The following is a 21,933-nucleotide window of genomic DNA, read 5'->3' on the forward strand; positions in this document are numbered from 1 at the left end:
TGTTTCACAAGCCAAATGTTCCATGACTGCATGCTTTCAAAAGAAAAGTACACCCCAGGAGGGAAAAATCAAATAGAAGACTTGGATTACTGTACAGATTCTGAAAGCCCATCTGATCATCACGTGATGTGTGTCAAAGTTAAATGAACCATTTGCAAGTTACGTATTTCTGTTATTTGCATTCCTATGGTTTATATGAGTTCCCTTTTCTGTTTCCAAGATAAATTATTGCCAAAAGTGGGAAACGTAAAAAAAAGACCATCACTAAACCTAGATTTGGCAGCCACTACACTTTCCAACCAATAAGAGAATTAGATGAACTCTTGGGTGAGATGAACTCTTGGGTGGGTCAGAATCCTATCCTACCACTCACTAGGAAGGGACGTCACGCAAATGTCTTTCTGCAGTTCAATGCTATTCACAAGTGAAACATAGGAAACCTTAAGACATTCCAGCATCTGACCTTGTATCACAATACTGTGATCTGCACTAAGCTTCAAAGCCCATTGGCATGTATAGAACTGTACTTTTTAAATGCATGAAGATATGTAAAATAAGAAAATACAATGTCACTTTAACAACTATGGATTGGATACAGAAGTCCTTGATTTGGCTGAATCCATAGGGAAAAGCCACATATACATAGCACAATTCTTTTTGCCAATGTCCATTTCTCAAAATTTGATCTGGAAGACTGGGGAAATCCTAAACCTTTAATGAGATGACAGAGAGAGCTGCTATAGAAATTAGGTACTCAGCTTTCCACCAGCAAGAATCCTTTGCTGGAAACTGCTACTGTCAAGAACAATAATTCTTCGCTTGTACAGAGATGACTCTATATTCAAATTAAGATAATGATATTCACATTTTAGATTTTGTTCCTGACTGAAGACTTTTTTTTTTTTTTTTGCAAATGAAGCTATTGCAAAAAAGCTTTGAGACATGTATCTGAAGGGAAACTATTGTCCTTTTTTTCTTCATTGACTTCCTTCTGTTTTGAATCTTGCTTTCTGAGAGGGCTTTGCTCACCTGGAAATTCATCCAGGCCAAGGGTAGAAGAAAATCATAATATGGTAAAAATAGGAACAAATGAAAATCAAATGCATGAAGGATTATTGAAGAAAGTTGAGTTTACTAGAGCTGGATTTAGAATACTGAGTAAAGCCATTGTATGTTACAGTGATATTTTTAAAATGATAAGGCTTCATCGCTTGATTATACTCAGAAAGTACTTATTGCTGCAGTGATGACTTTATCTTGCACTATAAATGAGAAAATGATGGTAATGAAACAGAAGTTATATAGCCTTCTTTTCTGCCAGTAGACAATATGTTTGGGGAAACAAGTCAAAATCATTTTTTTACTTTTTTCCTACTATCTTCTACGTAGCTGTTTTTTAAAAAAACAATACAATACAGGTCACCAAAAGTCAGGATGCTTACAAGGAAAAAAATTGCACACTTGTTTAGTTTTCTTTATTGTGTTTCTGAACCTGCAATGGTACCTGGCAATGATTTGAAAAGGAAGCACAACTGTAAATTCTTTAATCTACCTTATGTCACCATGCTGGCTACCCTGATGGATAATGATTTGTAAATGAAAAAGGCAATAATTCTTTTTCTGCTTGTTTTCCTTTTACATAATATTCACCTGCAGTTTATGGATTATTAAACTCATTAAAAAGTTGTAATATTGTTTCTGTCTCATCACCTGAACACAATTATCTATTATATGCACATACACAAAAATAACATTTTAAAATGTTATAATCTCTAGGACTATTTTTATGAATTATATTTCAGGGAGTGGATTGGCCTGAATAGGATAAAACTCAAGAGAAATAAGAATTACCCTTGGTCTGAATGTATAGTTTCTAGCTTTTAGGAAAAAATATAAACACTATTTTATGTATTCCCCATTGGTTTAATTTAAGTGTTTCATACAGTAGGTTATGCAAAATTAAGGAATATGCACACCTAACTATTCTTTAGTTTAGTGACTCATTCTAGAACATTTGCTACCCTTGCTAGTGCTTTTTTAGTTTTTATGACTCAGCATATGGTTTTCCTGTTCAACAACTGACATAAAAACAGACTGCTTTCCTAAAGAAAACAAGACTTTTTTGCCATCTCTAAGTGGGTCATATTAATTTATAATTTCAGAAATTATGGCATTTAACACTTGAGATCAAATGATTTGCCGCTTTGTAGAACTCACAATCAAATCACAAAATAATGACCTAGAATAGAGTGTCTCAACGTTTCACCTCATTACAGTAATGTTATTTGAAAAGTAGTTTCTGCCTTTCATCAATCATGGAAGTTTTCTACATTAACTAAAAGAATGTAAACCAGAGATTTTGATGTGATTGTCCGAAACAGAAAACGAACTAAATGTTTTCCAATAATCAGTCTATTCATCTCTATTAAAATCAAGATTTCTTTATTCTAGAAACTGGACCCCATTATCAGGGAAGATAGCATTTTTCTATTTTAATAGCCAATCAGATAGAAAATAAAATTTGCACAGATGTCTCTGATCATGGCATAAACAGTTTCACCTATTCCAAATACTTCTACATCTTTTGAAGATACATAGCTTTGTCTTAATTTACACTGAGGAATTTTTAAATGCAAACAAAAAACACATGCAAATAAAGAGGTTACAAGACCAATTAAGGACCAAATGGATTCAAGGACAGTATAAACTAAACATTTGAACATGCAACTAACATTGGCAGATAATGAACCTGAAAAGACACTTGCATACAGTCACTATTAGTTTCTGGAAGTGGTGCAGAGCATAAAGGTTACACTTCTTCAGTTAAACTGAAAATACAATCTTAAAACTATTATTTTCCTTGCCAATTCTCCTTGATCTATTTTACTCTGTTAGAGTGTGAGATGGAGTAAGTTGGAGATCAGTAACATTTTGCTTTTGCTTTCTTTTAGTGAAAGGCTTCATTCAGCAGGGTTCATAGGAAATTTCCAAATCAGTAAGATAGCAATGTTGCATCCATCATCTTGCACATTTTGACACTATAGACCCTGTTGATCTCTTTCATACATAGGGAATTATTCCTGCCATTAGTGTTGCTAATTACATAGTAATGCCAACAAATGAATGAGTAAATGTAAAATGGTGGTATAGATAAATCTATAGACTGGAAAAGCCTTGGCAACAGAAAGAATTTAGCAGGATTACGGATAGGGAATAGGATTGTAGTTTTCCTATAGTAAAGACATTCTTCAGTTTGTGTTTCTCTGAAAAAACTCTGGAAATAAAGCAATTATGTGCCTTACACCTTCCCCCTTTAAAGCTTTGAAATTACTTGGATATGCTATGATTTAAAATGTTTCCTGCTTCCAATTTCTAGAGAAAATACCACAAAGCAGGTTTTCATTCTTTAGTGAACTACTTGTAGAAAAATAAAAACTTAAATTATATGAAATGTAAAGATATGCAAACAAAACTTAGCTTTAAAAATGACTGAAAACTAATTCTATTTCATGAAATCTTTGTAATATCCAAGCCAATTTTTACTGCATACTCTCTGAGATACAAAGTTACAGACTCCTTTCATAACTTAAAACAGCTGTTCTCCAATTTGTCTTCATTACTAAAACTATTTCTAATTTGTAATAGAAAGAACATTCCATTGAATTTTGAAATTCGGAACCAATATTTGAACTAACTTTATGAAGGCTATTGGCTCCAAAGAGCAATAATTTGAGTTTCACAACATGTGAAAGATACAGTTCTATGGATAGGATAAACCCAATTCCCAAAGCAGGATGTGAAATACAGTCTGGTATAGAAAACCTTTTTGCAACCTTCTAATCCATGATGTGAAATAATGAGTTAAGCAAGCAAGTTATCCTAAGTGTATGAAAATATCTCTACCGGCTTTTTATTTCTAGTATTTCCCTCTGAAGTATTAGTTGGCTTTTGACAAATGATTAGAACAAACCCATTTCAAAATAAATAATGCACTAAATATTCAGATTACTATCTTGTAGCAAAGTATCTGCTCCTCTATTTTTAGCAGTGCTTTGAATATAAATAAAGAGGTAAAATGTTGGCATTTCTTGTTCATCCCTCTACAAACAGTGCAAAAATAATACCACAGAAACCTGAAACAAACAATGTAACTCGCCAAGGAGCACTGTTTGGTATATTCTCCAAACAGGCTTCTTTAAAACAAGAGGCCATGCTGCAAAATTAAGGAAATTAATCAGAGCATGCCTCTACAGTATATCTCTTCTGGATCAATGTTTTTCAAACTTGGTAACTTTAAGATATGTGGACTTCAACTTCCAGGGAGTTGAGGTATACATATCTTAAAGTTGTTCAACTTCGAAAAATATTATTTTGGACTGGCATTCCACCCCACTCCCTCAAATAAACACTGAAGGTGGCATTTAATTTCCTTTTACGAGGTGCAATGACAATAAAATAAATAGCCATTATAGGTTGACAGAATCTCCATATTTTGTTACCTGTGCACTTCATCAAAGAACTACAACTGTACTTAAAAAAATAAATGCTAAGATTCAAGCAGCAAAAAGAGCAGCACATTCAAAAGTGTATTCACATAGCTCTTCATCAAAACACAGCTTGGTATTTATGTAGACTAATCTTCAATCATTCTTTCAGTTTGAAATCCATGTAAATAGCTTGAATGTGAGGTCGCTGTCCTGTGGAGAATTAGGTATCTATATCTTGAATCCATATAAAAACATAAAAATAAACTTAACTATAATGCAGTAGGTCCCCCAAATGCTTCAGTGTTAAGAGGAAAAAAAAGTGTCCTGTAAAACTGATTATAAATTTAAAAATTCTCTCATTCTCTCTGCCTGCCTATATACCGTATGTATATCAAAAAAGTATTTGCCTCAGCAACAACAATAACAAAAAATTAAGTGGAAAAATAAAGATTGTGACAGTTCATCAGTTTTCCATTGAAGCAGCTGCCATTGTTGATTTCATACTGTCTCGTGTTGAAGTTAGTTCACCAATCACCCATTCTAAAGCTTCACGCCCCTGTAGTGGAAAAAGAAAAGGTTATTTGACTGACTGGAAACAATGCTAAGCATGTAAAACTTTCCTCTGGCAGAACCCAAAAAGTTTCAAAAGCAAAGTAATTTGTTTCTGCCTAGATTATGAAAAAGCTGCTGTATTATTAGTCCTACTGAAATGATAGGGTTATTGCTTGGACTTCCTTCTCTTAAGAAACGTCATTAATTTTAACTTGCTTTGAGAATTTTTAATTTTTAACCTAATGACACAATTTTTCTGTAAAAAATGCCCTTGCCAATTAAATTACAAGATTGCATACCAAGAATGCCAATAAATAACTTTCTCAATCCAGCAAATCAAATATGAAGTTTCAAACATTTCTAGATGACTGTTAAAGACAGATTGATTTACAAATATTTCCAGAACAAAACATATCAATGACCCAAGTTCTAATAAAAAAGTTGTGAATTTTTTTCACAAGCCACAATACTAAGAATACTGGAATTGCTGTACTCACCATTACCACACAATCTCAACAAAGAAAATACATTAGAGTATCTTTTTGCTTTTTCTAAATGAGAAAATGCTCTGATTTCTTTTTCTCCCTTCCGGAATTGAAATAATACTTCAAGGGCTAGTCCTAAAAAATAATGCTACGTAAGAATTCTACAGTCCTTGAGGTTATCTCAAAAGCCAGTTTGTCACCCCTCAGACCTCAGGAAAAATTGCTAGCTATTTCCAACTTTGAGAAATTCCCTAACACTAAAGATTAAAAGAAGACATTACAAATCATGGTGAAGAACATAATGAATCCAGAACCTTTCAACATGTTCACAGCCCTGGAGTTCCTGAAATAAATTTCGTATAAAATTTTAATTGAAGAAATGGTTTTAAAACTAATACAAAACCCTACCTAATTTATGACTATTGAATATTCATATATAGCTAGTGCTGTTTTACTAATATTTTGATCTTTTAAGTTAATACAAAAACTTGTACATCAACCTGTTTTAAGGACACTTAGGTAGATTATAAATAGCACAACTAAAGTTTTACTTCTAGCTCAAAATGACTTCCAACTAGTCATTTATTGCCACTTAGATAAACTTATAGACAGTGAATAACTGCCAATTATGTTCAATAAAATTTCAGGCTTTTTAAATTATCATAAATACTTAGAATCAAATCACCTTAGAGAGCTAAACCTACACCTAAAATCTCATCAACATGAAGTAACAGCCATGTCACAAGTACACGCAGTGAATTAGCTGGCAACAATTTATTTGCAACAATTTGTCATCAAGCGCTAACTATATCCAAGCCCATTCTACCTGCACATACTCCAGCTAACAAGTTTACTATAATTCTGTAAAAATATGTGAGGTAGGAATACGAAACTTGATTAGAATTGCTTACCTATGCCCCACTTACTATGATGACTGCAAAACCTACCACTCAAATCAGGAATTTTGTTTTTATTAAAAAAATAATCAGATGGTGCTTACTACTCTATCTTCATCTGCTAGATTATTGTACTATTTGCATGTATTGTCCCTAAATTGCAAAAATATGAATTCTTAATAGAAGTTTAATTATGATATGAGGAAAAATGCACCAAGTAAATATAGCAGATCCAAGGCTGAGCCTTAAGAACTATCCATACTCCAACTTTAGGCCTGCAACAGTATAATTGATCCTGAATTTATGATATCTTAGCTGCCATGACTTTTCCCAAAAGAATCTAGGGTGAGGTCATTATCTAAATTCAATACTACAGTATCTCTTAATAAAAGGCTTTATGGTAGAGATATGACTCAAATTGCATAATTATTAAAGAGCATCCAGATCAATTATCTATTTTCTCAGGTAGTTTCACATTTTTGCAAACTATATTCACTGTTAATATTTCCATATTTTTTGATGCCAGCAAACATGTCAACGTTTTTCATTCTAAATCAACCATCTTTAAACTACTATCTATCTGAACATGCTTCAGTATTGCAAATTACACAGTTCAGATCTACTTTTAAAAATTCTAAATAAAAATCTTTTTAAAAATGATGAAAATTAATCATCAACATAGAAAAATAACATGCTGAAAGAAGACATTCACTGGTTGATTGCAAAACACAGCGTGAACTGTTGCATTCTTACAGTGCAAGATATATCAATTTTCAGAAATTTTAAACATTACTTCAAATCTCTCACCTATGTCAACAAAATTCCAGGTTAAATAAAATTTGGGGATGTATATTTAAATAAATTCTAGGAAGGGAAATAACAATTTGATTTCATCAAATTCCAATTATACTGATAAATAAGCGAATGTCTGAATTCCCAAGTTTATGTTGCAATGAACAGTTTCATTTACAGCAGTTGAAGGAGACACATAAATTAAATTACTTTTAATAAACTTAGTTATGGGTAGAGCAATCCTGACAAAGAATTAGTTTGCAATGTACTTCAAAGTAGTGTATTAATATACACTGTAAGCAAGCAGATTTGCCAATAGACATGCACCTTTAATATGTTTATGCATATGATGGTAGTACAAAATTGACACAATGTTAATGGTTTTTAATTTAAGGGCAACTAAAAAGATATGGTGAACATGTACCATTTTCATACTATATACACACACTCCAAAAATCACAGTTTTTAAAGAAATTACAATATTGCACCATCTTTGTTGAACCTATATTGCACCTATAAATTAGGATATTAAGCAAAGAAATTAAATTATTCTATTCCAAGATTGATAGAAAAATGTAAAAAGGGCCCTATCTAAACTTATTTCTAGAGATAACTGACAATTTTATCAGAAGCTAAAATATGTACCTTTGAAAACAAGTTATTCAATTGGAGAAAAATAAAATCAATACTTTTATTATGGAAAATATTACTTTATTAGTGTGAATTCAAGTAACATCTCAGTTAATGAGCTGCAATTCATTGCATTCCAATGAACAGCAACTGGTTGTTTATGCCATTAATTGTATTAATCTAGATACAAGCATAATTATAAATTATAACTAAAAAGTTCTAGCTTTTCCTTATATGCAAAGGAGAATGAAAAAGAGAAAGCCATTTTAATCTCAAGAATATGCTAATCATTTTAGCTTGAATTAGATGCGATTGGAGCCAAAATGTTTTGTATGACTGTTCACTTAAAAAGCACAAAAGCTGTCATGTATCTGTAAACAATGAAGATAACAATATCTACTGCATTTATCCAAAGGAAGACAGTGCTGAATTGAAGACAAGGTTCCCCAAGGCTACCAATTTTCAAAATAAGTAGATAGAAAAATATGATTCTAGACAAAATTTTATGCCCAGGGTTTACATTTAAACCAGGTTAACTCACCAGCTGGAAATTTTCCACATTGCCAATAAATGAATATGTGATGGACAAAAAAAAAAAAAAATCAACACTCCAGAAATAGACAAAACTGGGGCTACTGAATGAATAACTTTCTAAAATCAATAGACTGTAATGCAAATAAATCCATTCATTCATCCACATATATCAAACATTCTGTCACATAAACCACTCTCCAGATGAAGAATCATATTGGAAGGAAGGAAGGAAGGAAGGAAGGAAGGAAGGAAGGAAGGAAGGAAGGAAGGGGATGAGGTCAAGGAAGGAGGCAACTGTTTGTGAAGGAAAGAAAAGAGAGGACTATTTAGATGTCACAAAAGACTTACATTCATCAGACAAGAAACCCTTTCCAATAAAGCCCAATCTTCAAAACGATAACTTTAATTCCAATCCCCTAATTATTTGGAGGAAGCAATCTTGTCTTTCTATGGGGTAAATATACAGGTGAAACTCGAAAAATTAGAATATTGTGCAAAAGTTCATTTATTTCAGTAATGCAACTTGAAAGATGAAACTAATATATGAGATAGACTCATTACATGCAAAGCGAGATAGTTCAAGCCTTGATAGTTCAAGCCTTGATTTGTCATAATTTTGATGATTATGGCTTACAGCTCATGAAAACCCCAAATTCACAATCTCAGAAAATTAGAATAATACATGAAATAAATAAAACAAAGATTGTACATAGAACAATATCAGACCTCTGAAAAGTATAAGCATGCATATGTACTCAGTACTTGGTTTGGGCCCCTTTTGCATCAATTACTGCCTCAATGCGGCGTGGCATGGATGCTATCAGCCTGTGGCACTGCTGAGGTGTTATGGAAGACCAGGATGCTTCAATAGCGGCATTCAGCTCTTCTGCATTGTTCGGTCTCAAGTCTCTCATCTTTCTCTTGGCAATGCCCCATAGATTCTCTATGGGGTTCAGGTCAGGTGAGTTTGCTGGCCAATCAAGCACAGTAATCCCATGGTCATTGAACCAGGTTTTGGTACTTTTTGCAGTGTGGGCAGGTGCCAAGTCTTGCTGGAAAATGAAATCAGCATCCCCATAAAGCTCGTCTGCGGAAGGAAGCATGAAGTGCTCCAAAATCTCCTGGTAGATGGCTGCGTTGACCCTGGTCTTAATGAAGCACAGTGGACCAACACCAGCAGATGACATGGCTCCCCAAATCAACACAGACTGTGGAAACTTCACACTGGACTTCAAGCATCTTACAGTGTGGTGCCTCTCCATTCTTCCTCCAGACTCTGGGTCCTTGGTTTCCAAATGAGATGCAAAAGTGGCTCTCATCAGAAAAGAGGACTTTGGACCACTGAGCAACAGACCAGTTCTTTTTGTCTTTAGCCCAGGTAAGACGCTTCTGACGTTGTTTGTTGTTCAGGAGCGGCTTGACAAGAGGAATACGACATTTGAAGCCCATGTCCAGGATCGGTCTGTGTGTGGTGGCTCTTGATGCACTGACTCCAGCCTCAGTCCACTCCTTGTGAAAGTCCCCAACACTTTTGAATGGCCTTTTCCTGACAATCCTCTCCAGGCTGCGGTCATCCTTGCTGCTTATGCACCTTTTTCTTCCACACTTTTCCCTTCCACATAACTTTCTATTAATGTGCTTTGATACAGCACTTTGGGAACATCCAACGTCTTTTGCAATTACCTTTTGAGGCTTTCCCTCCTTATGGAGGGTGTCAATGATGGTTTTCTGCACAACTGTCAGGTCAGCAGTCTTTCCCATGATTGTGATTCCTACTGAACCAGACTGATACCATTTAAAGGCTCAGGAACCCTTTGCAGATGTTATGGCTTAATTAGCTGATTAGAGTGGGACACTTTGAGCCTAGAATATTGAACCTTTTCTCAATATTCTAATTTTCTGAGATTGTGAATTTGGGGTTTTCATGAGCTGTAAGCCATAATCATCAAAATTATGAGAAATCAAAGCTTGAACTATCTCGCTTTGCATGTAATGAGTCTATCTCATATATTAGTTTCACCTTTTTTAAGTTGCATTACTGAAATAAATGAACTTTTGCACGATATTCTAATTTTTCGAGTTTCATCTATAGTACATATAGTCTGACTTAGATATATCATGATATGTATGCAGTCTGCTACCTTCCCCACTTCTTTCCCACTGCATTGTCAAGAAAGGCAAGGCATGAGATATAAATAACCTGAAATTGGCTGCCCCCTCATGAGGAGGTTTTGGGTAGCATCCATCTATCTCTGTCAAATTCTAGCAGCTGGAATCTATATACTTATAGATTACAATCAGAGTACACTGATTGTATTTGTACAGCTTTTAGCACAAGCCGTATTACAATGTTCTGTTAAGAGATCACCATGCAGAAAAATCTATGTGGTGGTTACAAGTTGATAACGACTTCTTGGCACATTATCAATTAACTAAATACAATTGGCATCATATTTCTACAGCAGTCCTGCATCTAATCTTGCAATGCCCAGACCTGAAACATAATCCATCTGATATGACAGGTACTGCTACAATAGAGCTCTTCAACCAATTTAACATAGAAATGTCAGAAATTTCCTCCAGTATTCTAATAATATTCTTTTTTACATAAAAAGCGACAACAAAGAATATAAAAATAACTTTAAATTGTTCCCCTTGGATTAAGAATCTTCCTATGACAAAGTATTTAGATACCAAAGGAGCCCCGATTCCATAATTAAGGAATTAAGGGCACTGTTCCTCTATATGCAATGTGTGTATATACATATAAAAACATGCAACATTTTAAAGGTACATCACCACAACATGCATGTACTTGCTAGAAGCTGAAATGCTATACCAAGATAACAAATGCTGACGTTACCACTAGTTAGTACAAAACGCAGCTGTAGAAAGAGACTGCTAGCTTAGAACATTTTCAGAATGTTGAATTGTCCATTCAAGAGCATCCCACCCCTGGAGCAACACAGAAAAAATGTACAACTTGCAGCAAACAGTTATTCCATCATCAAGCCTACAATATAAGAGCCTCTCACAAAATTAAACATTTTTAATTGCATAGCTATAGCAAGCAAGATTACCCCAAAAAAAGTTTACACATATAGCAAAGCGGGATTTTGACAGCATATAAACATGCATCCCATCATATAATACTGAAGAGTCAACTAAGTCCATGTGTTGTTGCTCGCTTGTTTTTAACATCTACTTGAGATTATGTGTTACAAATTCTTAAAAAATAACTGCCATCTAGACACTTGGTTACAAAATTAAAGTGACCTCAGCTGAATGGATGAAAAACACAGAGGCACATTGACTGTTTAGTGGTCTCAGAATTAGGACAGAAAAGAAGAAACTGCAGAAAAACTGCAGGCAAACGACTAGGTCAAGCAATGCATTGACAATTTTATAAACAGGCAGGTAAATGTAAAAATGATTGTTTATCATATTTCCCAAAATTCTGTGAACAGCATCTCATCATATGGATCTTTTCCAAAAAATAGACTTTATAGGAGCGAACTATTTAGTTAACATTTTGCCATTAAATTCTAAAGGACATAAGGATTACACCTCACAGAACCCAAAGTTACATTTCATAGCAAACATTAAGTGCTGCAATTAGGACAAACCAAAAGTCACAGGGGGGAAAGGGGGACTTGCAGATTGTCAGACTTGTCGACTTACATGAAAATACCACTGACTAGTCTCCATATTTATTATTTGAAATTAATTGCACTACAAATTATTGAAAAGGATGACATGCTTATGATGCTAGCTTTCTCTTACCCACTAACACAGAATGGAAAACTTGTACCTTTTCATATACTGCAAAACCTTCACTTCCAGAAGCTTAAACCATCATGCCCAATGGAGACCAGCAATAGCTGGAGGAGACAGGCTTATCACCAATGTCTCAAACATATGGACTGTGTGTATCACACCTTACTTTAAAGGCAGCATCAATCATTTAAAGTAACCATTTTACAACCTTAATTTTTTTTTTCATTTATCACTAAATAGAGCAGGTATTTGCAATCTGCACTAATCTGTAAAGTGAGGGACAGAGAGTGGAGACAGGTCAATTAATGACTTCAGCTTTCCCTGAAGAAGCAGACTGTTCTCAATGGAATGCAGCCATAACAGAAAGTATGCCATGTTTTTCATACCTTACTGAACTTAGAAAGCAATACCACTGGCTATTTCTGATACACTGGATGAGAGTTGTCCAATGACACCATCTATGGAACAGTTGGAACGAATTCCACATTGTAGTTGCCAGATTATATTTGCAAAGAAACCAGGAGCTGGAAGAAAGAACTCTTGGATGGTCCCTACAAGCTTGTAACTTTGAGAAAAACAAGCTTTTGCACACTTTTCTCACTTTATATTCCATGACATTTGGGCAATTTTAATTTTAAATAACTTGTAAATAGTTCCCCCGTTCCCAGATTTCCCTCAGGAAGGTGCCCACATCACATCATATCATGCAGTGGTAACTGCTTCCTTAAATAGTTGCTAATGCATAATATAAACCAAAGACATGAATAGATAAACATCTTTCTTTCTCCTCTCTCCTACTTTCGAGGGTAAAAATGGCAAGTGGGTGATTGGCTTGCTTCCTCTGTAATCCTATGTGCCTTCAGAAACCCACTGGGGAAGCTAATTAGCAATAAGAAATACTATACTTTGATCTATGTTCAGGAGCCCAGCTGTCACATTTCCAATTCAGGTTCAAACTGAATATGTGATTATATCTCAGCCACATACGTTCTACTCTTTTAGCTATAAATATCCATTTTAACTAGCACATACACACAGAGAAATGTATGTGAAAAGGAAACCTAGCCCATTGTTCCCAATCATTAGTACATATGCAATACCGCTGGTAATTAATAGCCATTTTCCTGTTCTTTATCTTACTTTTTAAAAATTATATTGAATGTTTAATGTAATGTTTCCCTACCATTCAGCAATGTAGTGATTTTCAGATGGATTGACTTTGAATTCCAATAGGGGCCTCAGACATTTCTTTGGCCTATCCTCAAACCTCTTACCTCATTCTTAATGTTTAAAAATAAAATTAGAAGGAAGCTACTACATTGCAAGACAAAAGAACAGCCTCATAATTTTTATTTCTAAATATCCCCTGGATTCCATGACTTTCTTTTAAAAATAAAATGGGGTGTAGCTGTAGGTCAAAGCTTCTGTGATATATATGCTCTCTGCAATTAAAAAAAAAGACAGAATAGTTTAGGAAGTACAGAGGTTGCCGGAAGCACAAATGGTTTGTGAATGGGCAATCCATCACCCATCATCCATCATGTATTCACCATATGTTTTCAAAATGTTGAATAAGGGACTTTTGTTCAATTTAACTCTCCTCACTCCCAGACAATTTATACATTGGATTATAATCCAAAATGTCTAGATGGCATCATACTGGGAAAAAACTACTAAATAGTGCTGCATTTTGACTACTCTTTTATTTCTGTTAAAAGGTTTTTAATTGAGGGCATCTTGGATTCCATTTATTGGCACAATTCACAATTCACATCAGTTCACATTAAATGTAGTTTAGGTTTGTGTCAGTTGTGGGTTGCAATGGATTGACATTGTGTACTAATTAAGTCTTAAAAAGGCCCCATCGTAGTAACAGTAACACAATAAAAAAAATTATATACCTACCTTTCTAGCATTCGATGATATTGTGTTGGCCATTAAAGTTTCTAAGTAACTACTGAGACTAACACCTTTTACTGTAATAATTGCTTCTTGAGTTAGAAGAGTTCTAGGGAAGGGAAAAAAAAAAGTTAGAACACAAAGGATTCTTAATTTTCATGCTTTTGTTTAAGCAGAACATCTAAACTTACTTTTCAGGATTTTCAGGATGAGGTGTATAAACTAATCGTTCATCCACTGATACAAGATTCGTAAGCGTTATCTTAGAAAAATAAAGACAAAAATTAGTTTTTATCATTTCTGACTTACTCTTTCATATTAAATGAAAAAAAATCTGCAACTCCTCAAATAAAAGGACCATTTAAAAAATGGTAAAATCTTAAACCCATTGTTGGGAGTTGTAGCCTGAAGAGTTTCAAGACTCATAGTTTAAATATCAATATAAGCAGAATAATTTATTGTGATTCTTTTAGGATGCCCACCCTACTCTCAAACCTATAATCCCCAGCATGACTTTCCAAAGATTTACTTCAGAGATACTGAATATTATCTGGTATTCTGTCATCATTTACCACTTCAGTCTTACAACTATATTTTTCAAAGAATCTTCAAATACTGTATTAAAGACACCCAGAGAAAGCATTCAGCAAGCCTCTTGTCCTGCAAGCAAAAAAAACAACAGACTTCATTACTTACATTTGTGGAGCTCAATACCATTGTCTTTTCCACTGGATCAACTACTGAATGTTCTTTAATGTATGTAACAGTTCTATTTGTTCCCAAAATCTTGAAGAAAAAAAAGAAAAAATGAGAATTAATCCAAAGTCACATGAGCAGAAATTATGCAATAAAAATAAATCTTTAAAAGTATGGTTCTTCACAGACACTGTAATTCTTTCTAACAAAACGATGTTAAATATTTATCACTAGAATCATGCAAGGTCAAAAGTGATAATTGTACTAAGAAGCCAGGAGGGTAATAATTTAGGAAGTTAATTGGTAAAAACATTCTATTTGTTTTGTTTTTGTTTATTACTAGCTTTTGTAACTTACAGCTTTTACAATATTTGGTAGACCCCATTCTGTACTAAGTAAGCGATGACTATGTAATCTTCCTTGATTATCAAGGCTTCGGTCCAAGACATCAACTCCTACCACTGATGGGTTCATAGGATTGGGGTATTTTCTCATTGCAGCTTTTATTACAGTATCCCATGAATGCCTGAAAAAAAATGAAATAGAACAGAATTAATCAATATACATCCTTAAGAAGGTCCAATGCAAGCAGCAATTTTTAAAATTTGTGTTAAAAAATGCCCCTCCCCCCAATGAATCAGTATCTCCTGAATCTCCCTATTTTTAAATTCTTCTCCCCACTTTTCCCATCCATATTATGTTAGTTAGGAGAAAATAAATGTATGCAATTTTTTTAATTACCAGCCCTCCACACCCGCAATCCAAAGGACATAAGTTTAGCCCAATGTAAAATTAATGTACAATAAAATGATGTGCTAATTTTATAAAGAATAAAATCTTCATGTGTAATGTACTTTTAATGCTGATTCTACTTTTATTCTTCAATTGGAAGAATTATATCAGAATTTCTTTTAGTATGAGCAGCATTACAAGAACATCATACTATTATAATACCAATGCAAATATTATTCATTTTAAAAACTAACAAGAAAAATTTTCTATGTAACAAGTTCCTATCTAGGAATGGTCTACTGTACTCAAAGGAAAATCTTTCAGGTTATATAAATTCAATCCTGTATTTAAGATTTTCTTAAAACAGAGTTCTGCTAATCACCAGTGCCAACAATGTATTTAGAAACTGTTTCAATTATGGTTATGAGTTTTTAAAGTAGTTTTTAGTCTTGTGTCACATCCACTTCGACCTGGAAATATTCTCTCATTTCTAACAGTTTGTCTGTTTTCCCCCCTTACCGTATTTCTGGAAGTTTTAAATTCCTAGATAGGTCTCATCTGTCACTCTTAAAATCTATTTATATTTTCCATTTATGTTGAATTCTGATGGCTCCAGAAAACTGACTATGCAAATGAAATATCTGACAAAGGCCTCATGATTCAACGCATGCCTATTCAAGAAATTAGGTCAGTTTGAAAACTATTCCTGATCAGTCTGGAAGTATCCAATGATAAACCAAACTACAACTCATAACCTTTGTTCCCTACTTGCCTCAGACTGCTGAATATAAGTCAGTACATAACACGTGTATATTCTGAACATGTAAGCTGGACTTTGATTTTTAGAAGTACCATTAGATCACTCGAATTGAAAGGAGAAGAACAGAACATTCTTCTATAGAATCACTTGTTCCACATCTCTCTTTTAAGTGGCAAGGTTACTTGCCATCATATTCAAAGGTCTCACTATGATTTACAATTTTTTCTTAATCTTTCTTACTTAGAGTAACAAACCAAATGTCTAACTTCTATAACCATGCTTTGTTCAGGATTCTTCTGCAGTTCCTTAGTGAGAAGGCCTGTGATTTCTATAATCTGGGCCTGCCAATAAAATATACTTTGTTGGATCTATTTTCAATCACTTTGGTTCTTAATTTAATAGGAGCAATAATATTTCCTCCAACACAGGGAAAAAGCCAGTGTAGTCTAGTAGTTAAGGTGCTGGCCTAGGAACCAGGAGACGGTGAATTCTATACCTGTCTTAGACATGAAAAGCTGGCTGGAGGACTTTGGATCAGTCATTCTCTCAGTCCAACCACTTCATTTCACAGGACTGTTGTTGTGGGAAAAATAGGAGGAGGAAGGAGGAGTATTAGGTATGTTTGCCACCTTGAGTTATTTATAAATAATAACACAGGCAGGATAAAAATAAAATAAAATGCTCAAAATGCTCTCTTTTCTGATGTGCACTGGCAATTTCAAATCACATTAAACATATCTTTTAGCATGAGTCTTACACAGGATAAATAATTGCAACAAGAACTTCACCAATTCATATCAGTAGTACAATCTCATTCAGTGTGCCAGTACATCCCATTCTTTCTTTCCAAATCTGAAGAGCTGACAGGAACTTTTTTTTAGGCAAGAATGCATACTGGTAGTTATCAGTTAATAACCACTTGTTCAGAAACTATTCAAAGTTAGGACAGTGTTGACGTGAAACTTACGACCAGTATTCATATTTGTGGCCATCTCAACACTCCTGCAATCACTTGACTACGATTCAGGTGCTTAGCAACTGGCTTATATTTATAGCATCCTGTGATCACCATTTGTGACCTTCTCTGCTGGCTTTCTATAAGAAAGTCAATGGGGAAGCCAGCATGGAAGGTTGCAAGTTACTATGGTAAATAATTCCCGCTGTTCTTTCTCTCAAAGAAATCCCAAACCATGGTCCCAAGCAGGTAAGCAGCCACCTATCTGGTTGCACTTGTACTGTGCGCACACATGCTGGCCTTGCCAGGCTCATACCACAACAAAGTAAACCCCCTCCCCCCCCCCACACACACGTCTGCATCCCAAGTCCTCAAACACCTACTGCCCTGCTTTTAAAGCCACCAAAGGAGACTTGCAACTTCCTATCAGCTTCCCCATTGTCTTTACTTGCTGGAAGCTGGTAAGAAGTCACAAGTCCCAATCACATGAGGTCCTCACTTAACATCAGCAACAGGAACTGTTGTCACTAAGAAATCTGGTCATGTGACATCACACTCATAACTTCATTGCTTAGTGATAGAAATTCTAGTCTAAATTATTGTCTTTAAGTGAGCTCTACCTATATAGTTTATCTTCTGGCACTTCCATATAGATTGAGGCTTTTGCTGAAAGCTAAATGTTTGATACTAAATGTCAGACAAATAATAATGTGAATTTTAAAAACACAAGGTAAGCATAACATACATTACATTACACCACTCAAATTGACTATCTCAAATTTCGGGATTTAATCTTAAATAAACTTTGGCAAGATGACAGCTATTTTGGAGTGTTGGTTCACTGATATACATCATACCAATCATGCAGTTCTTTGTCTAGTTAAGCAATGTTATGCAAATCTTAGAAAAAGAGTAACACATAAACAAAAGATTTAAAAGACAAAAAATAAGACCAGGAAAAGACACCTTCAATACATGTCCCAGTTTCGGTTTTTACCTTTTCTATATGCCTTTTCACACAATAGTTTTTATTCTTTAAATCCCTCATTGGTCTCTTTTTGAAGAGGTAATTCATCAACTCCATGCAATCCTAATGTTCTTTGTCTTCTCCTTCACATACCCGTTTTGCAATTTGATCCTCATTCTTTCTCTATAATCAAGCCATCTCAACACTCTTCTTTTACACCGCTTGCTCATTTTTGTATTCAATGTTCATTCCATAGCGTGCATTCTTATTTCATAAATTTATAAGCTATCCCCTTTCTCTAGACTTTGCCTCTTTTTGCTTTATTAGACTTTAAAATAACCAATTTCTACTACAGTCAGTTACCTTTATATTTCTTTTGATACACGTATCCAATACTCATTTCTATACAATAAATTAGACAAAAGCACATTCACGCAGCCAGCCATATTAAATTATTGGGACAAATGTTCTTTTTTTTTTTACCACTGTTCACATTGTACCCGCTACCTTTGCATCACAATTTGCATCATGTCTTAAAAATGTTGTTTCCATTTCTAGTAGAAGGAGCACTGACATATGCTAAGTATAAAGCACCATCTTTACTTTTCATTCTAAAAAATGATCCCCCACCAAGGAATTATTTCACATATTAATTAAAAAGTCCTCTCTTAGCAGATTATTATTGATGTAATTAGAAGAGGGTCTTATAAATTTTGGTAGGAAACTGCAGCCACAGGCATGTATTCTCATTTTCATATCTATTGCAGAATAAAAATGCAGATTTAAAATTGGTGAAATGTCAGTAACATTACAAGATTTTCATCACACCAATATGTGCAATCTTAAGGCTTATGCAATCTAACCAGACTCTGTACAGAAAGGTGACAAAGGGTAAATTCACATTCAGATGTCCTTAAACATTCGGGGGGGGGGGACTCACAAGGACGAGAGTGGCATACTTAACTGGACTCCTCATGCTTCAAAAAAAATTAAATGCTTCAGAACCACCTTGCCATTTATTAAAGTACCCTCTTTTTCTTTAGGCTTTCATGGAAGTCTAAAAAAGTGTGAATGTTTAAAGACATCAATTCATTACCTTCAATGTGATGCTTAAAGCAGCAGCACTTTTCAGAATCACTTAGAAGTCTGAAAATTAGAATAGCTGAAGGATACTATGTTGGGCTTATTCATATTCATTCTATTAATCAGACAGACAGACACACACATACACATTGAGTATCATCTGAAAAAACTATATGAGATTCTGGGAAAAGAACAGTGAATAGGAAAGACCTATGGTTTATCATGAAACTTCATAAGATTTTATAGTAGCATAGCTATTTACCAGCATATTTTGCTACTTAAAAATAGCAGATACTTTTAGATATCTGCTATTCATGACTGGACAATCACTAAAGCTTTTAGATGTAAACCAAGTGTATCAAATAAATTTGAGGAAATACTAATTCTAATTTCCATGCAAGAAACATAATTTTGCTAGAGAGAAAATATAACTTCTGTTCATGCAAAACAAAAATTATCCAACAGCCATTACAATGAAGACAATTTTTACAGTGTCCTAAATTCTCTACTTAGAAAATTCCAAAATGATTGTATCATGAATTTATTTCCTCCATATCTGTATATTTGGAGACATATCACAACATTACCTCTTACTTTTAGCCACCCTTCCTTGAAGTGCTAAAAGTTTGTTTTATATTAATTTGGTCTCCGAAAGGACAAACTCCCTACTGAAAAAGAAGGCAAAGAAGAAATCGATTTAGAAAGCAAAATGTTTCTTATGTATACATACAGAGAAACATAAACCAGGAAAAAACAAATGAACAGTTTGATTAAGTAACAAGTAAAACTAATCCTAAATGTTCCTCTCTAGCCTCCAATGTTTTGACATTTTTGAGGCTGCTTTGGTTATGAAAAATCCAGAATTTGGACTTAACTCAATGTCCAAATTCTGGATTTTTCATAACCAAAGCAGCCTCAAAAATGTCAAAACAGTGGGGGCCAGAGAGGAAGATTTAGGACTAATTTTACTTGTCACTTAATCAAACTGTTTATTAAAATTGCACACTTATCAGAAAACTATTTCTAAAAACCTCAGAACAGGTAAGGGTTTTAAGATCATCCACGAAGGACTACCTAACCTGGATCACCACACGTTTATAGAGGAAGTAAACAGCAGTTTGATGACCTTCCAGCATCCTAGCAGAAGTGTCCTCTTACCAGATTCTGTTAGAGGGCAAATCAAGAACTACTTTTCCCTGCAATAAGGGACAGGAAGGAAACTCTAGGGGGGGGGGAGACCTAGTTACTATAAATACTGAATTAATGCCTTAAAGAAATCAAAATGAGTGTGCCTTTATCTACACACACACAGGGCAACTTTTAAAGCTCTTCCCACTTTTCACCTATGTCTTCAACATCACGACTACGAGATCGGCAAAGCTACAGCAATTAGGCAGACACGTTGTAGGAAACGGGTTTCCCTGGCGCTACCCAATAGGTTGGGGGTTACAGGCTGCGTTCATACAACATCTTGACTCAGAATAGAGCTGGGAGGGACCTTGGAGGTCTTCTAGTCCAGCCCCCTGCCCAAGCAGGAGATCCTATATCATTTCAGACAAATAGACTGTCCAGTCTCGTCTTAAAAACCTCCAGTCCAAACGAGTCTGCCTCCTTTTATCTTTAGAGAGCGTTCCGAGGATCCTGGTTTGTAAATCGTGGGTTATGGATTAGCCCACTGCGCAAACCCAAGAAATAAACCATGATTTCATTAACGCCCGCAGAGCGGATCACTTCAGCCTTTCCCATTAAAAGGGAATTTAAAGGGACGGGAAGACAGCAAGCTAGGAAAAGCTGGAGATCTTCAACAGAGCAGGCTAGAGAGGAACACGTGTTGGATGTCAAGCTACGTCTCCCCCCCCCCCGCCACCCCCACCGGAGCGAAGCAGCCCTTCTGCCCTCCCTTACCCGAATTCGTGTTCCGAGCTCCAGATCTTCATCCTGCAAAGAGCGACGGCGACGGCTGCGCGGCGGAAGGCACCGGCTTCTGGGCTCAGAAGGAAAAGGCGGAGCTTCTCGGATAGGAATGTGGGCCGAGACGTCAGCATCTGCGTCACCAAGGCAAGGGCAGAGACCATCTCCTGGAAGGGTCAACCACTCTCAGCTCTGGCAGGCGGGAAAAGGCGGGCCGAGCGCGCAAGGAAAGACAGCAACGCCCTTGAAGCCGGAGACGCCGAGTTCACCTTGTCGGTCGGCGCCGTCATTGCTACGCGGATAGGCCACGCCCCCCGCCTCTGTGAGCGGCCGGCTTTTTTTTTTTTGTCTTCCTTTTTTTTTCATTTTCCTACAGCGGCTTTTCGTTGCGTGAGTGACCGCGCGCAGAGAGTTTTATTAAAGGTTAGCCTCGGTCGAGTCGAGTCTGTGTCGAAAGCAGAATAATAAATCTCGGGTTTGCTGGATTTTTTTTTTGATGAAAGATGCAATCCGGTCCTGCTTTATCGGGACAAATCCTACCGAAATCAGTAGAAACAAAGTGTTTCTCAACCATGGCAACTTCAAGAGGTCTGGACTTCAACTCCCAGAATTCCCCAGTCAGCCATTCTAGCTGAGTAATTCTGGGAGCTGAAGTCCAGATGTCTTTGAAGTTGCCAACGTTGAGAAACACTGCAGTAGAACTTACTTCCGAATGGGTAACTTTACTTTAGAGAAGAACGTTCTCATTTTAATATATGCCTGGCAATATCTACCGAA

The 21,933-nt window shown here is 35.4% G+C and overlaps 1 protein-coding gene across 2 annotated transcripts; it reads right to left on the reverse strand.

The window, feature by feature from the left end:
- Positions 1–2,425: 2,425 nt before the first annotated feature.
- PRELID3A (PRELI domain containing 3A) lies at positions 2,426–21,733 on the reverse strand. Of its 2 annotated transcripts, none has more exons than XM_034429425.3 (6): positions 21,151–21,733; positions 15,106–15,274; positions 14,749–14,838; positions 14,244–14,314; positions 14,059–14,161; positions 2,426–5,043 (listed from the first exon to the last, which is right to left on the reverse strand). In XM_034429425.3, exons 1-6 carry the CDS (start codon positions 21,318–21,320, stop codon positions 4,951–4,953), a joined length of 696 nt encoding a protein of 231 aa, XP_034285316.2. In that variant the 5' UTR covers positions 21,321–21,733; the 3' UTR covers positions 2,426–4,950. The 2 variants fall into 2 exon arrangements, with proteins under 2 accessions (XP_034285316.2, XP_087747432.1); XM_087891306.1 differs by lacking the exon at positions 2,426–5,043 and adding an exon at positions 11,263–11,331.
- Positions 21,734–21,933: the final 200 nt, after the last annotated feature.

The sequence above is a fragment of the Pantherophis guttatus genome, chromosome 3 (assembly GCF_059756535.1).
Source record: "Pantherophis guttatus breed Tessera chromosome 3, ASM5975653v1, whole genome shotgun sequence".
Classification (NCBI taxonomy): Eukaryota; Metazoa; Chordata; class Lepidosauria; order Squamata; family Colubridae; genus Pantherophis; species Pantherophis guttatus.

Bases quoted from the DNA above. Each gene is read 5' to 3' on its own strand.
- PRELID3A (XM_034429425.3), bottom strand. From the start codon at position 21,320: ATGGTCTCTGCCCTTGCCTTGGTGACGCAGATGCTGACGTCTCGGCCC. The intron at 14,839-15,105 runs GTAAGTTACAAA...TTTTTCTTCAAG, and splicing joins TACCAAATATTGTAAAAGCT to ATTTTGGGAACAAATAGAAC. The intron at 14,162-14,243 runs GTAAGTTTAGAT...TCCCTTCCCTAG, and splicing joins CATCCTGAAAATCCTGAAAA to AACTCTTCTAACTCAAGAAG.